The sequence below is a fragment of the Dunckerocampus dactyliophorus genome, chromosome 19 (genome assembly GCF_027744805.1).
Source record: "Dunckerocampus dactyliophorus isolate RoL2022-P2 chromosome 19, RoL_Ddac_1.1, whole genome shotgun sequence".
NCBI classification, from domain to species: domain Eukaryota; kingdom Metazoa; phylum Chordata; class Actinopteri; order Syngnathiformes; family Syngnathidae; genus Dunckerocampus; species Dunckerocampus dactyliophorus.
The window spans coordinates 13,849,144-13,866,463 of record NC_072837.1 but is presented as its reverse complement, the minus strand read 5'-3'; the positions used below and the strand labels follow the sequence as shown (position 1 = coordinate 13,866,463).

The window sequence follows — 17,320 nt, the reverse complement described above, 5'->3', positions numbered from 1 at the left end:
TGGATCGTAGAATAAAGAGGTGACGGAATCAACCTTAGGTTGCTCTTTATTGTTATCGATGCATTTATCTTTAAAAAAAATACATTTGTCAACCTTATCCAGCTTGCATCATTAAACAAAAATTACACACACCAATTATTTTAACAAGTTAGACATTGGTGATCTCTTCTGATATGAACGCTTTATTTGAGTTTAATTTACTTCCGGTTTAATCAGGCTGAATTCTAATTCTACCCATAGACATTTATACGTAGACGCCGCATCGAGTGGGTTTTCTCACTGTTGCGATACGTCAACGTCGCCGCCATATTGGATGTGGCAAGGCTGAGCTGTAAATGAATACAAGTAAATGTACCGATACTTACTTTCATGAAGCGCCTTTCTACAAAGAAATTTAAGTTAATTCTCTCAGATGGCTAAGATACGAACTTTATTGATCCCACACAGGAGTAATTCACATTACATCGACATGCAGGGCTTAAGGATCTTAGGCACCTTGACGCACAATTAAAGGGTTAAATTAATATAATACATTGTACACAATTCCTACTGCTTTTCAGGCTCACACAACTCTTGTTTTAAGCTTCGCGTGTGTGTCAGAAGTGGATAGCGTAGCCAAAAATTGTCCTGAAGTAAGAGTATTGTAACTTTAGAACAATATTATTCAAGTACAAAGTAGTCATCCAAATAATTAGGAGTAAGAAAGTATTTGGTGAAAAAAAGACTCACGTACTGACAAACCTTTGGGTGACGTTTGATTTATTTGTCAAATAACATGAAAGTTAAAACAATAATCAGCAAATTAATGTATTTTAAACGATATACCTTTTAACTAAAAATAAATTTAATCTTTCCAAAAATAACAAATCAAGGCACAAGAAACACAAATGTATTCTTATATAAAATATGTAATACATTACTTATCTATCTACTCATTTAAGAGTATTGTTACTTTAGAACGATTTTTACAATATTAAGTATATTAGTGCGTGTATGAATGTATAAACGAGAGGCATTTACAGAAAGGCGCCCTATGGAAGTAAGTACATTTACTTGTATTCATTTACAGCGCAGCCTTGACACATCCAATATGGCGGTGAGGTTGACGCACGTCTCAGCGATCGATGCGGCGGCTACATACAGTATACACTCCTGATCAAAATCTTAAGACCAGTTAAAAAATTGCTAGAATTTGCATTTTGCACATTTGGATCTTAATGAGGTTTTAAGTAGAGCTACAATATGCAAAAGCAAGAAGGGGGAGTGAGACAAAAAGCATTCTGAAAAAGTAATTTATTGAAAACAACAATTAAACAGAAATAGGCTGTTTATCAGCTGATCAAAAGTTTAAGACCATCGCTCAAAAAATAACAAAAAACTCTCCAAAGCAGAACAAAACATGTTGTCAGTAGGACTCAGTAATGAGTAGCTCCACCATTCTTGTTCATCACTTCAAAAATGGGTTTGGGCATGCTTGATGCGAGTGTTTCCAGGAGGCTAGTGGGAACATTGCTCCAAGTGGTGAAGATGGCTTCACCAAGGGCATCAACTGTCTGGAACTGATGGCCCTGTTTATAAACAACGCTACAACATCTGCACGTAAGCATCCGCCGTTTGACGACCTGCACCGCCTGAAGCTCCAGTGTTCCACTGAATGAAAAAGCACCATGATGGACCCCCTCCACTGTGCCGGTAGAAAACATCTCAGGTGGGATCTCTTTGTCTTGCCAGTAACATTGGAAGCCCAAAGACAGTCACAAGCCGGCAGTGTACAGTGAGCTTCAGCAGCACATTCAAAGCATGATGTGGAGTGCCACGCATTGAAAGCGCAAAAGAATCACGCATGCATGAGCCGCAGGGGTAGATCTCTCCCTGTTTTACACAGCGAGATCGAAAATGCAAATGTTTGTTAATCTTCAGTAAGCCTGGATAAAAGAGTAGGGTATGTTTATATTTTATTGTTAGTCTATTGCTACTCATTATTTGTCAAATGAAGCTGATTATCTTACAATTCTTCGGGTAAATGTAAGTAATTGATAAGCTGACTGTATCGCTATATTTATTGTGAAGCTCAGTTGCTGTTACATACATTGACCAGAAGAGTGTGCTACTCTCCTACAACGTTATGCTTTTTTTCCTCAAGCATTTTACGTCAAATACAAATGATATGCAAATTACACGATATAGTAACTTCTTGGACAGCCATAGCTACTTTTCTACAGTGATCGCCACTTGACTGTTGTGGTTGAAGAGACGTGTGCGAGCTGGTTGTGTTGGAACTGCACCACTGTTAGCATTAAGGTTGGCAATAAAACTTAAACAGAACGTCAAACCTCTGGGTGACTATCAGGATGCTACAATATTATGTAGGTGTTCATATTTAAGTTTTTTTGGGGGTGGGTCAGACGCTCCTGAACGTGCGCCTTTTTTTGGGGTGGGGGGCTGAAAAAACTTGTCTTCATTGTTGTCAAGTTGGAAACAATTTCCCCAAAGACTGAATAGGGTGTTGCAACCCTGAGCAGTTTGGGGGTACCGTGAATGACTTTTCCAGTGCAAATGTTGACAGGTTTGCAAGGCTGAAAATGCTGGTCCTGATGTGGTGGAGCTGAAAAGAAGACAGCATGGCTTCCTGCAGGTGCAACTCACTTACCACGTGTGCAATGTATGATGCATGCAACCTCTCACGGCCAGGCGTGGCGTGCAGGCCACATACTTACATCTTGCGCAACCGTGTGAGGGACATGCGTTGACGTACTCTCTCCCTGCTCTTGCCACTCCCTCCCCACGTTTTCAGAAAAATGTGGCGGCCCTGGCCTCCCCCAAAAAACACACGGACTAAAACCACGCACGGTGTGTTGTGACCGGGGCTTAAAACAGTTTAATCTCTGCTGCTAAATAACATTTTACAAAATTTGACCTTTTAAAATGTTTCACATTTCATATTTACATTCTTTTAAGCATAACATTAAATATTTAAAATGATAACAGGAACATTAAAAAATTACAAGACGTTGTCCTCCTCAAGCTCGTCCTTCTCGCAGCCAAAACCTACGGCACACAAACCAATAATCAATCAATGAGGCATCAAAACATCATTTCACAGTAAAAGCTTAGACTGACGTTCAACAAGCTGCAGGGCGCTAATACACTCCTCTTCTTCCTCCTCCTCCTCCTCCTCGTCCATGATGGGAGCGGAGCCGGAGTCTGGTTTTGGTTTGGGCGTCTGAGATGTCGAGGCTGTTGTCACGGAAACAGCCTCTTCTACCTAAGAGGTCACATCATCTGTCAAGTTTTCGGAGAGATGAAAAGCTTTGATGTGAGGAAGCGGGGACTCACCTGTGACACACGTTTCTTCTTAGGAGGTTTGGAAAAGAGGGGGCCAAGCCTGGAAAAAAACATGGACAGTCAAGTGGAATACTGTCAGTGGTCCGTGGACATGCGTTGGCTTACCTCTTCCCCATCATACTGGCAGTAGCGGCCAGGTCCACAATGGCATCTTTGGCCAACTTCTTGCGGCGAAGTCTTTTTCGTGCAGGTCTGGTGGGGGGCTCGGGGGCAGTCTTTTCCGGGCTGCTGCCCCCTCCACTTCCTGCCCCCCCACCATTGAGGTCTTTGAGGACATCATAGTTGATCTTAGTAGAGATTTTCTTCTTCTCCAGCATCTTCTTGATGGCCTCGCCTGCTGTGGACGCCTGGATGGTCTCCTTCTTCTTCTTCTTGCACTTCTTGGGCTGCAAAAAGGTGAAAGGTCAGCTCCATCCCATCATGAACGCTAACCAACAACCAACCTTTTCTTTGTATGTCCCCTGCTCTTTCTCTTTTTGAATTCTTTCTTCTTTTTCTGAAACACAAATTAATCAATCAATCAATCAATACTTGTCATGTATTGTCTTTGTTTCGTGTCTCTGGAGGACCTTTCTGCTCTTGCAGGTATTCTTGGTTCTGCTGCATCCACAGTTGGGTCTTCACCTGGACCTCCTTGTCACTCAGGATGTACTGCAGAGAAGAACCACATGAGAAACCAAACAACCTTGGAGTCATTTTCTTGATCAACTCACCTTATCGATCTCCTGCTCATCAATACCGTCCAGATCCAGATCTCCACTCTCTGAATTCTCGTCAACTTTTGTAAAAGAGGGACAAAAAACAAAATTGGATGTGTTGTTTTTTGCTGGATGTGATGACACCACAAAGCACTTCTTTTTCTCACCCGAAGTAGTGTCGTCTATTTGGGACTTGCTGAAGACCTGGAAGGTTTGTTGGAGGTCCAAAGCGGCAGCACTTGCCATAATGGTGGCAACAGAGGGGGCCTGCTGCGGAGATGGCACCCCATCGCTCCCCGCCCTCGGCTCACCAATGTCTTGGTCCTTTTTGCACAGCCTCTCCTCTTCTTGCATCACCTGGCACAGGAAGTCCTGTGTAAGGTGCTGGGTGGCATTTTGGAGGTCATCTTCAGCCGTCAGCTCCTCGAGGTCAGTAGTGAAGCCCATGATTTCCTTGTCCTGAGGGTCTGCAGAGAAAATGTCTTCTTAGTTCTTTTTAGTACATGGAGAGGATCTGCTTCACGATGCCCACCTATTTTGTTGACATAGCCGGCAAAAACTCCTCTCAGTTTGGGTCGACTCTTCTCCAGCTCGCTTTCAATCTGGTCTTGGTAGCAGCTGATCTCTCCTGATGAAAGGACACTCAATGGTCAGAAGAGCTACAGGGTCACATGAAGTCCCCATGCAGAAATAGGAGCTGACCTTGGACCTCATTCAGCTTCTTGGTCAGCTCTTGCTCCAGCTGCAGAGGAACGCAAGCATGAAGATCATCCTTTGTTGATGGAGATAATGATGAGATGTACCTGCTGCATCTTGGTCTTGTGCAGGGCGGCAGTAAAAGAGGGGGGGTCACATTCCTGCTCCAGATCCACCTTCATGAACTCATCGATGGTCAGCTGACTGGTGGGTGTGTCCTCAAACTCTGTTAACCTGCAAAAAGAGGGGAGCCGTCTCCAAAAGGGCCGTGACACTTACGTTGACAAGTCAGAGGTTCTCACCTCTTCCGCAGCGTGGCCTGACAAACTTTCACCACCCCGATCACCTCCTTTACGGTACGGCGAAACTTGTGCATGCGGGCCGCCACGAGGAGCGCTGAGGACAAATAGGAAGACAACTAAAGACTTAACAGTGTGGGTCTGGGGATGCTTTGCTTGGATTTTTACCAGCACCACAGAGTCCAGATGGACGGCGTCCCGTGTGCATCCAGTCCCTCTTCATCCTCTGAACCAGACGAAGTGCCGTCATGGACACATCATGAGTCTTTGCCCCAAACTCCAACATGTGAGCGAAGCGAGGAATTAGCAGACATGGATCTGAATGGAGGCGGAGGGAGATAGGTTGATTCTGATGAGTCAATTCTTCTCTGAACAAGAGTTTGCCAAAAAAAAAAAAATAGGAAGAAAATACACAAGAACAAGACAACATACTGCATAAATATAAGAACATGCAATATATTATAAAAACATATTATATATAAAAACACTAACAAAGAACATAATGTATAAATATAGGAACATGATAAAGTAGTAAATTATCACTGTGATAAGTGAATCTCCGCAAAGTACGATTCCTTATTTATAAGTGAAATATTTTCATTGAGCATAGAAAACCTGTTTACGACCTTCTAAATATGTTTTTCTTAACATTATTAGAGCCATCTAGACATGAAATAACACTGCTATTGTAAGGGTAAAGGTCGCTCTGGTTTCTGCAGTTCTTCCTGCTGTGGCTTCGGTCTCATCAAAGTAATTACTGACACCTAGTGACCGATGTAGAATACTACAATATCATCACAATGTCTTTGAAATGCATCTTCTGAAAACCGTATTTTACTTCATTGAGCCATTTTTATACTTGAAAATGTTTAATTTCGGACAAAAATACATAAAATTTGCTTAAATATGCATTTAAAAAAAAAACTAATAATAGGCCGTTGTCAAACAGCAATGATTTATTAACATAGTTTCAAAAACTGTGATAGCGTGAAGTCGCAAAAGTCGAAGCACCACGTGGCAAAGGATGACTGTGTTGCATCAATATGTATAAAAAAACGAGGCCCTCGATAAATTGACATTTGGGCATCCATCTGTAGTCTCTCTGTAGCTGGATGACAACATGGTTCGCTCTGCATGTGCCTGCATTCATTGGCTCCATATGAAATGAACACAGAAGAAAGCGAGCATCTTCTCAGCTATTAAGCCTCTTTGTCCCAGTGGTGGAGGCGGGGGCTACGCACACCGAGTGCAAGCAGACGCGATTATGAATGAAGGCACAAAAGTAATCGTTTCTAAGCCGAATGCCACAGTTCCAGTGTCGTGGGTCAAACAGGACGTGTGCACGTTAATCGCGCATAAAAAAAAAGTAGTGGCATTAAAGGAAACTTCCACACGTTAACTTTGACAGCCCTAATAAAAACATACCCATCAGAACATATTGCTGAAATAGATTATACAGTACAGTAAAACAGTAAGGAACAACATAGTAGAGAACATAGTACTTGAGTGAAAGTTCTCACCAATGGCAGGAGCATTGATGCAGAGTTCACGAGCCAACAGCAAGAACGTTTTTCCCAGGATATAAACATTCACCTGAACACATCACACCAATTAAAAGTTCTTCAAACTGCACACCAGTATTACGTGATTCTACCTGGAGCAGGTCACTCAGGTCCAGCAACATGTCTGACAAACAGTTAAAGAATCATTGCGCGTGCACACACACACACGCGCACACACAGCATTGCGGGATACGTGGTGTTCCTTCGGTGCGACACACCAGGTAGAGGCAGGCGGCGATGATGTGTTCTGTTTTACGTCCACGTGTCAGGTGTCTGCTGACAACCATCTTGAAGAAATTGAAGGCTGTGTCCAGACAGTGCTGGTTGAGTTGCAGCTGGTTGCCTAGGTGATGGATCTGGCGTCTCCCTAAACACACACACACACACACACACACACACACACACACACACACACACACACACACACACACACACACACACACACACACAGAAAAGGTGAGGGCTGATCGGTGAAGATTTCAGAAACGAAGTCTATAAAATGCTCACCACTTTGCAGTGTCTGTGCTCTCGCCTCTTTACCAACACTGGTGTGGAATCCAGAACCAAGCAGAGGAGTTTTGACTGGACCTGAACCGCACACACATACACGCACACAGTGTTAACAAAGTGTTAAACGTCACTTGTTGGATTAAAACGATAAGTGTTGCAAGGACAAATGACGCAATCAGGTCACTGATGAGACTCAACAAAAGTTTTTTGAGGTCAAGTTGGAATCACACAATGGGTCCCAGGTGTGCAGCCTGCCATCATCGCACCTGGCTGCACAGATAAAAGCTTGGCCTCCTCACTCAGACAAGTTTAGCAGTTGATGTCAAGATGAGGACAGCTGCTGTCATCGTTGGGTGAGTCGAACTAAAATACAGATATTTTTAAGGTAATAACTCACTGCTTCTGTCCGTTTCTTCTTTTAGCCTCACCTTGATCTGCATTACCTGTGGAGCAGTTGAAGGTAATCCAATCTTTAACTGATCTTGTGACTCAGGTCAATGTTGACAGTTACTTTCCAGGTGATCTTTGACCAGTTTCTCTAATCCTAGTCGAGTGGGCCTGTAGGGATCGTCATCTGTGGATCCGCGTGACCTCCGAACAGACGGTCCAGTTTGAGGCTGTAGGTCAGTTTACACCTTTCCCAGTATACCAATCCAATGCTGACCTTGTGGAACCGTCGCCCCGCCCCACAGATGACAATGGTGTCCACGCCATCAGCGCGCAGGTGGCCTCACACTGTGGTTACACAATCAGCACCTTCAAGGCGGATGGATGCACCACCTTAAGAGCTTCTTACTACTCCTGCTTCACACACATGCAGGTATCTCCGCCATATCAATGTTCAGACTTGTCCTCGCCGTGTGAAGGGTTTTTTTTTTTTTTTTCCTCCTTCAGGATGACCAGTTCACCTTTCGATTCAATGTGATGCTGAGTGACGGTGGTCCTGATTGGATCAGCCGACCGGTTTCAGCCGTTTGTTCCGGTCTCAGCTGGGTTCACAGAGAGATCGTATGCGAGGAGGACTACATGGAGGTGGGGACCTTGTCTCATCGCTTCCTTTTGGCTCATTCGACATAAATCGTTTCCTGTGACGTCCATCAGGTGAACGTGCAGCGAGAATCTTCATGTGCCGCTCAGCCAGGCCGAGCCGGACGTGAGTGGCATGCGGCCTTGTCCCAGGTAACTCAACCAGTCATCTGCTGTGGAGGCGACCAGGTCACCTTGCCAGACTTGCGAGATTGAAGTCTCATGTTCTTAGGTCTTAAGAACACACATCCACTTGTCCCATGACCCTACGCTCCCCTGCTTTGTTTTGTGTGCATCAGGCTCAGAAGATTGCGAGCTCGGCTCATCAGCTGATGTTCCTGCAGCGTGACGGACAATTGACCCCCATGTCAGTCATGGAGGCGGAGAGTAGTGGTTACAGCTTGATCCTGACTGCCAAGAGGGCAGTGCTTAGATCTCCATACAATTCTGCAAAGGCACAGCTGATCACGGTAGGTTGCCAAGAACGTGAATGTCAGTAGTGGAAGCTCCAAGTCCACCATATTGATGTACAGTGAAACCCTGAAACACTACCCACAGGTAGCGTCAACACGTTTCAAAACGTACCCTAACCAAATCAGTTTTTATAATATATGTAAATCAATTAACTTGCTCCAGAAAGCCAAAATGTTAACGCAGAACATGTTTTTTGCTTTTTGTCAATTCAAAAATCCTATAAATACAAATGATGCATGAAAGGGACAAATCAGGGGTGTCCAAAGTGAGGCCTGCAGATTGTTTTATTGGCCTGTGGTATATTCTAAATTTAACAAAACTTAAAATGGCTAAAATGGAAAAATCGGCAGGAATTTTACAATAAAGTGAAGGAAAAAAAAAAATATATTGAAGTTGTAATTATTAAAAACAAAATCAGACCCTACAACGCTCAGTTTGTCTCCTGCTGTATTCCTGTGTGCTGTCGCCTGTCCATTGTCTCTGAAGACGCTTGCATCTTCCACATCTTCCACTAAACATGGCCACGGCCCTCCATCGTGGAAGATGAAAGACTCTTCATCACATACAAGAATGGACAGGAGATACGAAGGGAGACAAATATAACGCTGACCCATAAAGTTTTATAATGTTCAGAATGTCCCTGAATGCATCTCACATTTTTGTGAGTGAGGAAATGTCAAGACGTGTGCCATACTAGACACCAAAGGTGTCCTAACTATTTCCACTGAGGGCTGCATACTGAAAAAAAGATGCGGGGGGGCTGCTTTTACTTTTTTTTTTTTTTTTTTTTTTTTAAAACCAACTTAAACAAAATAATGTATATTTACATATAAAATCTATTCATTTGATCTATTTTGAACTTTCTCCTTGTATTACTTTTGGACTTTTTTTATTTTACAAATATCTACATCAGGGGTGGGCAAAATACGGCCCGGGGGCCACGACCGGCCCAAGCGTTTTAATCCGGCCCGCCAGTTTCTTCCAAAGTATTTAATTTAACATACAAGCTGGCAACATGACTTGCAAGTAGCGGTCAATCTGAGACTGCAATCCATCCTCTACCTCACCCATGGTGCCAAACAACATAACCTACCCACTGCACTGTCTGAAGTAAAGGTGGGACGTTCATACTCAATGTTTTATCGTTCACAGTTCATATTGCATATCACACATCCTTTATTCATGTACATTCAGGAGGTTTCATTCTCTAAACTGTAAAATTCAATTTTGTTATTTGATGTGGTCTGACGTTTAAAGTGCTCCTGAAAGAGACAAGGACATATAGCGGATTGATGACACTTTTACAGATAAAATAAGACATAATTGCAGGTAGACTGTTACAATTAAAATAAATAAATAAATAAAATAAACAAAAAATTGTGTGCGTGTATCAAATATATAGTCTGGCCCCACGGCCAGTTGTGTTAACTCAATGCGGCCAAGCAAGTCAAACTTTGGCCAACCCTGATCAACATTCTACGTTTATTTATTTTTTTCCCCCCCTCATACTAATGACTTATTCTCAATATTTTGACTTACCATAACATAGCATTTACCAACCTAATTTTCCTAAAATTTCAACTTAATTCTTTGGTTTGTTTCTTTATATTTTTTCCTATAATTCAACTTTATGCTGTTTTTTTAATATGACTTTACTCAATGTTTTGTCTTGTAAAATTACTGCTTTTTTTTTTCCATTTTTGCTGTTTAAAATTTTGTTTAATCGTATTTTTGGAATATGCCGAGGCCAGTAAAAAAGCAGTCGCAGGCCAGAAAATGTATGCAAAATTGTGCAGTTGTGAAAAGTGAAATGTTGTGACAGCCATGTCACTTGTACGTTCATGTTAACGCAGTGGCAGTTGTGTTTTTTCAGTTGGATGGGGTCCCTGTAGAAGTTGTCCATGCATCTCTGTTCTACAAGCAGCAGCTGACAGTGGTGATGATTGACATGTCTATGGCCTGCACTGTCAGTATGTCTTTTTTTTTTTTAATAAAAAAAAACTAGGCAAGTGTGAATGCCGGTTGGTACAATGAACCAACAGTTATGTTTATCATTCAGATTCTGCTTCTTTTGATGGTGCTCAGCTGGTCTGGGATGTCCCCGGAGTGCTAAAGCCTCTGCTTGAAGAAGGCGTTGCATTCAAACATCTGCACCATAGTCTGGGGGTGGGAGGTGTCCTGATGGATGAGGCTAGCATTGCTGCTAGAGGTTTCAGTCTGGCTCAGCAAGACAATCTGGTCCAAATCCTGGTTCCCTTTGGGGCTGAGGGCGGCTACAAAAAGGTAAAATCCAATCCAAGTTTCAGATGGTGACCAAATCTACCAAAGCAGAATTCAAATCTCCTGAATGCCTTTTTTTTTTTTTTTTTTTTTTTTTTAAACAGAGTTTGGTGGTAAACAACGTGTATATGGAGAAATTTGTGATCTCTCTTCTGTATGAGCATATGTTTTCAGTGGTGTATCAAGATGGCAGTAGTGTTGATACCAAACACAGAACGCACAGGGTGCTTGACACACCGCTACGCTGTCGTCCACCCTTCAGCATTGACCGTAAGTCTGATGCTTCCATTAAGTCCAGCTTTAAACCTCCTACAGGACCTCTAAACATGACTATATCACTGACAGTAAATGATAGGTTCTTTTGCTGTGGAATAAACTTTGGTATTGGTTTCCATCTGCAGAGACAGTCAGTGAGGAGCAGGTGTTTAGCATCTACCTGGGAAATATTCCCAAAGATGTCATTTTACAAGAAGTCCAAATCAACGGGAAGCTGCTGGAGACAGACCAACAAGGAACTGTAGTCAGTCCTATCATTCACCTTAATGGCAGTAGAGCTTACCAACTCCAGGTGCCGTTTCCAGATACCGTAGTTAAGAAGATGGTAAGAACTGTTAGTTTTTGCTAGCATATCCTGATATGGTTTTTAATATCAAAGATCCTGATCAATCTTTTCCAACAGTATGTGGGGGAAGGTATGGTCCAGTACTCGATTGATGTCAACTTCACTTTGACCATCGTGCCCCAGAGGGACTCCTACTATCATCATACATTTATCACAGCTCAAGCCTTTAGTGCATGTGAGGACATGTCCAGACATTTGTCATTACATGTGTGCCCGTTTCATACTGAACATTTTCCTCAAGTTCCACCAGAGATCACAGCTCAGTGTTCTGACCGAGGAATCCTCTTCAATGTCATCACGCCCCATCAAGCTGCGTCACTCTGGGAGGTGGGAGTCAACCATGAGCCGCTGACATCAGAACTGGCAGCTCAAAGGGGGTACAAACTCATCAATGATGGTCAAAAAACCATCCTGGAAGTTCCTGTATTTTCCGTAGGATATGCCTATGAAGTAAGTGCCAGTGTTGGGCAATGTAGTCCATTAGCTACTGGTAACTCCTGAACCCAGTCAGCTGCAAGGATTCAAAAGATAACTGGATTACAAAGTAACATTTCTTCAAGAACCTAATTTAGTTGCCTTGTTTCAGGACATCAACCTATCAAACTTTTATGGGACATTTAAGCTGCTCCTTCGAGATGCCAGAACTTTGGAGGTTCAGACCTCCACATCCAAACATTGTCTCTTCAAAACCGAAGACATGATAGGTAAGCTGCACCCACAACTGCTCTGGGTCAGTTTCAATGGCACAAAGATTGGGCTGAGGACCAATACCAGAGTTCCTAATTGCTTCCGTTTGTGGTGTCAGTCTGTTCTGCAGATGGCACCATGACTGTGGTGACTACACCGACGTCCACCTGGCCCACAGTGGACCCTCAAGGAACCAGTCTGCTAGACCGCACCTGTAGACCCAAACAGACTGACATCACTCGGGTCCTTTTCGAGTTCAAGCTGGACTCCTGTGGGACCAGGATCACGGTACAACTCAAGAGCCTATGAATAGATTTAGTTTTTAAAGTTGCAAGTGTAAAGCGTATATCAATTTAAATCACAACCGCTATAAGATCAAATCTGCGTCAGGAAACCACTGTCAGAGGGTAGAGCTGTTTGTCACTGGGAGAACTACGAGCATGATCCAAGCTGTTGCCAGATAGTCTAGACATCTGTATACTTTCGGTTAGTTTGAAATGACTTCACACTTGTCTGCATCGTCAAATACTGTACAGGATGTCCTTGATCAATGACTGAGTTCCAATCCTATGACTGCAATTAAGTCAAGTTTGTGTAGTCAAAACTTATACCTAAATTATAATTAAGTCACAAGTTGACAAGTTTGTCCGGGGTGTACTACATCCTTTAGTGCACACTTAACTAAGGATGTCCATAGTGCACACTTAACTAAGGATGTCCAATATTATCAGCCACCAATAATTATTGAGTCGATACAGCATAAAACCGCAATATCGCGAACATCTTTTTTTTTTTTTGTTTTCCCCTATTATAAAAGCGATACAGAACTTTTAGCGGTAAGCTTGCAAATTTGCTTAACTTCCTGTATCATGAAGTTAAAACTGTTGCTCACAATCCTGTGAATAAGGTAACTCTATATTTAATAAGTGACAATGAACTTATGGGCTCCTTACAAATCTCGGGGGGGGGGTTGTTAACATTTCACACTAGTGTTCCTCATGGGGTTTTTTTTTTAAGAGCGAAAGAAAAACATGTAATATAGCGGCCATTTACACCAGTACAGCAAAACACGCTGGGAAACGGGAAGCACTGCATACGTAAACGCCACTTCGCTGAGCCCTACGTCAGCGTCGCCGCCATATTGGATGTGGCAAGGCTGTGCTGTAAACGGATACAAATGTACTTCATAAAACACCTTTTCTACAAAGAAATTTCAGTTCATGCCTTGTTTATACATTCACACGCACTAATATACCTGGGGAAACAGTTCAGCACCAAAATGTATTTGATCTTAGATGGCTAAGAATTATTGATCAACACAGTAATTTACATCAGCTGTAGAGCACAAAGTAGTGCTGAAAAGCCTGTGTGGTAGTTTTAATGCAATAAAATCAATCAAAATCAGCAAATGTATTTTAAACGATACCCCTTTAACGAAAAAACAAATCAAGGAACAAGAAAAATATTAAATAAAATATATAATACAGTATCTACTCAGATGGGTGGAGTAGCCAACACATCTGTACTCATTTAAGAGTTACATTACTATTTTATTCAAGAGAGCAAGCTGTTAGACATCGGTATCTGTTTATCTAAGGCGAGTTGGACAATATTGGTTCAACAAAGGCCAATAACAGACACGCTACTTTTACCAAAATATTTTGTCAATGCGTTGCCGGCATGCACATAAAATTGTAGTCCCTCTGCCCCACCACAAAACTCGGGTTTCACCTCCAACCCTTATGCAACAGGTTGGAGAGACTTACGTGGTTTATGAGAATGAAATCCTTCATGACAGACAGCTTATTGCAGATGGACCAACTTTCATATCCAGAGATTCTCAGTTCAAGTAAGGAACACAAAGCACGATGGACACTTGATCTGCAAGTGATTCTTTTTAAGAGCTGTGATCTCAGAATAAAGGTTCATTTAAAAAAAAAAAAAAACTTTTTTTACAGGTTAACTGTCAGGTGCTTCTATCCACTCAGTGGAATCAACAGACTCACGGTAGATCGGGTCTTCAGCTCAAAAGCTCCTGGGATTGGTTTAGTCAAAGTGTTTGGAAGCCTCACAGGTTTGTATTTCCATTGTAAACGGTTTACTGTTTTAAAAATGTAATTTAACATTATTAAATTGCCAACAGATTCAAATCTGGTTTCTACCCTTGACTGTTTAAGTCAGGTTCCTGGGAATGCAATTAACAGCCCATCAGAACCAGTCAAGGAACCCAACCAACCCAGTGAAGCACGAAGAGTTGAGCCCACGCCTAGTGTCCGACCTTGGCCCAAACCAGCACATAGTAGCTTCATCACAATACCAGGAGGCCAAAACAACCAAGAGTTAAACCTCCAAAAGCAGCAATCTAAGTTCAACCTTCCTCGGGTTAATGAGCACATTCCAGCGCTAAGAGACGTCGACAAGTCTGTTGCCACTTCGGACTCTACAGATGTGAACAGAGTGAAAGGTTCAGGTCTGATGCAGCCCTGGTTGCCTCTTGACCAAACTGGCTTTGTGAAGCCAACTCAGCTCCACAGGAATATAAAGAGTGAGCCCAGTGATACACAGCAGGCTTTGGGTCCATTGAAGAGATTAACCCACCAGGACAGGAGACCAGGATACGCTCCTGAAATTTACCTTGAAAGTCAAGTCCTTCCAATTCCTGCAGGATTCATCCAAACACCCATCGAGGTCAATGACCCTTCTGTATACGACTATGCTGAAACAAGAGTTGACATCAAAATGCAAGAAACTGAGTCAGCTCAAAGAGAGCCGGTCATTGTTCAGTCTGGGGTACAAAACATCAGAGTTAAGCCTCAAAGAAGATTAACTTTTGAAAATCCCAGCCAGGAAGTCATTCATACACCAAGCTACAGTCCCTCACGCCATGCCTCTGGTCCAACGGCAGCTGCCAACAAACACCAGACACCAGAACCCCCTGATAATGCAAACCTTCAAGTTAACCAGCAGCATGTGGTGCAAATTGGGCCCAACACACCAGACAGTGTGGGGAAACAATCTTCAACCTTGAAAAAAGTCATTCATACAGCAAGCAGCCCTTTGCCTGGATCACCTGGCACCTTGCTTGGATCTAGTCTTGGATTCTTGCTACCAGACCATGGAAAAATGTCTGGCAGGGTGCCCGCCATTAACGTCCTGATCAAGAGCAGCCCAGATTTCAGCAACAAAGAATTAACCAATCACGCCACACACGGTAAGCAGGCCATGAATCCCACTGAAGGCAACCTTGGATCCAGGGGTTCTAGCCGAGGTCCTGGTGGGACAGGTGTAGACTTGAAGACCTCTGGTATGTATGACTGTGGAGTGTCTGATCAGTACTCAGCCAGTGTTCACCATGGCATTGTGAGAACACCATACACAAGTTCTTCCTCCTAAAGACACTATTTTGAATAAAAGGTGATTTCTTGAATTTCATGTGTTTTAATTCTAAATCAATGTTCACGCATTACCTGTGGTTTCCCGCAGGGGTCGCTATTAGCCCCCAAAGTATTCAGTCCAACATTTAAGTATTGAAATTTGATTCCCCGTCCCCTGACATTTTTTTATGGGGAGGACTTGCAGCAGCTCTTGAAGGTAGTAACAAAAGTAAAGGCTGGTTGGGCAAGAAAATCTCACCTTGAACAAAACCAAATGTTGAAAATTGAGTCAAACAAATGGAAATTGATAATGCAGAGGTTTGAAAGAGTATATCAAAGCACATTTTTAGGGTGTTTTTTTTAGATCACAAGCTCTGTTGGAAACTTCATGTCTGGGTATAGCGAAAGGCAGTGGAATTTAAGGTAAAGCAGCACCTTGCGCATGCTGGAGTAACACGAGCGCCTTTTTTTTTTTTTTTTTTTTAATAAAAGTACAAATATGTATGATCTGTTTGTGTTCAGAAAAAGGTAATCTGAGTCATGGAACATTGCTCCCTTCTGCTCCTTTTCGGACATGACTTGTTTTTAGTATTGCCATTTTATTTGAAATTATCTTGACTTTAGTGTTCAGCATAAAAAAAAAATAGAAGTATCCTGCCACCACACATTGAAAAATGTGATAGTGTTGTATATTGCGGCATGTCAGAACTTCCAGAAGCAATTTTTGTTGACCTAAATATTCTCATTTATTTTCAAGACAAACTCACCATCAGTAGACACAAACTGCCCCACAGCCGAGGACACACCTCCACTTCCCTCTACAAACTGGACCTCTGAGACAATGATGTTGTCCTCCAGAACCGAACCACAGCCGGTGCACACGGCGCTGCCCCGAGCCTGGTCCACATCTATGTCGGCCCCCCCACAGGTCCTGCACAGCCTGGAACTCATAGTGCTAAGGTCAGGGGTCACAAAGGTGGGAGCAGGTTAGCTTCGCAATAAGTGACGGAAGTGGTACTTAGGCCAAAATGCAAGGTGAAAACACATTTCAAATTAAGGGATTATCACCATTGCTTCCAAATGCACCGTAATTATCCTACTGTGCACTAATTTTGCCCTGCAGTATACCAACAGTTCAATAACAGTACCTTGTTATTCTTCTGCACTGAGACAAACATTTTTTGGTTCTCTGTATGTCTGGTACATAACTAGAATTGACAATGCTGTAATGCTTCTTGAATTCACTCAATTACATAAATATAATGCGGATAACAAAAGGTATGTGTGACTGGGGAAAAAATTAACCAGGAAGGAAAGTGCTAATGAATATTAATACTTCCAATTAATACATGTTTGTGATAAAGAGCTATAACAGCTTTTCTCCCGTTTGACTTACCAGCAGCAGAATCTCGGCAACAAAAGAGTCCTATTTGGCGTTTAGCTACATCAACAATTTGTTCGAGGGTACATGTGCATTTTTCTGTTACACTCGATCTAATTAACAACACTGTGAAATTATTTGTTGAATCAAACTGTTCTTGTAATGGGACACAAAACTGATCATTGTTTGTCTTTTTTTCCGCCTTCCGGAGTCGCGATGAGATGACGTCAGGGGCCCCAAATGAGAATTTTTCTGACCATTGCAATGCCAAAGGTCATTTAATAGCATTTAAAATCACCAATTTTAGACTATAAAAAGTTAACTGCGCAAATAATAGATTAGTGTATAATTGTTCACAGTCACTTT

General features: G+C 42.4%; 2 protein-coding genes across 4 annotated transcripts; one reads left to right on the top strand and one right to left on the bottom strand.

Moving 5' to 3' along the window:
• The first annotated feature begins 2,464 nt into the window (after positions 1-2,464).
• LOC129172433 (uncharacterized) lies at positions 2,465-15,626 on the top strand. 3 transcript variants are annotated; one of them, XM_054762135.1, is made up of 18 exons: positions 2,465-7,463; positions 7,533-7,570; positions 7,659-7,733; positions 7,803-7,930; positions 8,005-8,142; positions 8,212-8,289; positions 8,436-8,606; positions 10,484-10,580; positions 10,670-10,893; positions 10,995-11,160; positions 11,292-11,491; positions 11,570-11,687; positions 11,754-11,962; positions 12,099-12,216; positions 12,318-12,487; positions 13,951-14,048; positions 14,158-14,273; positions 14,343-15,626. In XM_054762135.1, the coding sequence occupies exons 1-18, from the start codon at positions 7,438-7,440 to the stop codon at positions 15,590-15,592; spliced, it is 3,420 nt and encodes a 1,139-aa protein (XP_054618110.1). In that variant the 5' UTR covers positions 2,465-7,437; the 3' UTR covers positions 15,593-15,626. The 3 variants fall into 3 exon arrangements, with proteins under 3 accessions (XP_054618110.1, XP_054618108.1, XP_054618111.1); XM_054762133.1 differs by having other exon boundaries at positions 11,570-11,962; XM_054762136.1 differs by having other exon boundaries at positions 7,431-7,463; positions 7,659-7,729; positions 11,570-11,962.
• Positions 2,854-17,171, bottom strand: brf1b (BRF1 RNA polymerase III transcription initiation factor subunit b). Its single transcript, XM_054762137.1, has 19 exons — positions 16,970-17,171; positions 16,341-16,528; positions 7,108-7,188; positions 6,794-6,967; positions 6,693-6,724; positions 6,559-6,631; positions 5,207-5,356; positions 5,042-5,135; positions 4,847-4,973; positions 4,746-4,785; positions 4,576-4,671; positions 4,211-4,510; positions 4,059-4,123; positions 3,915-3,996; positions 3,789-3,841; positions 3,451-3,731; positions 3,337-3,385; positions 3,121-3,265; positions 2,854-3,048 (listed from the first exon to the last, which is right to left on the bottom strand). The coding sequence occupies exons 2-19, from the start codon at positions 16,522-16,524 to the stop codon at positions 3,002-3,004; spliced, it is 2,073 nt and encodes a 690-aa protein (XP_054618112.1). The 5' UTR covers positions 16,525-16,528; positions 16,970-17,171; the 3' UTR covers positions 2,854-3,001.
• Between the last annotated feature and the right edge of the window lie 149 nt (positions 17,172-17,320).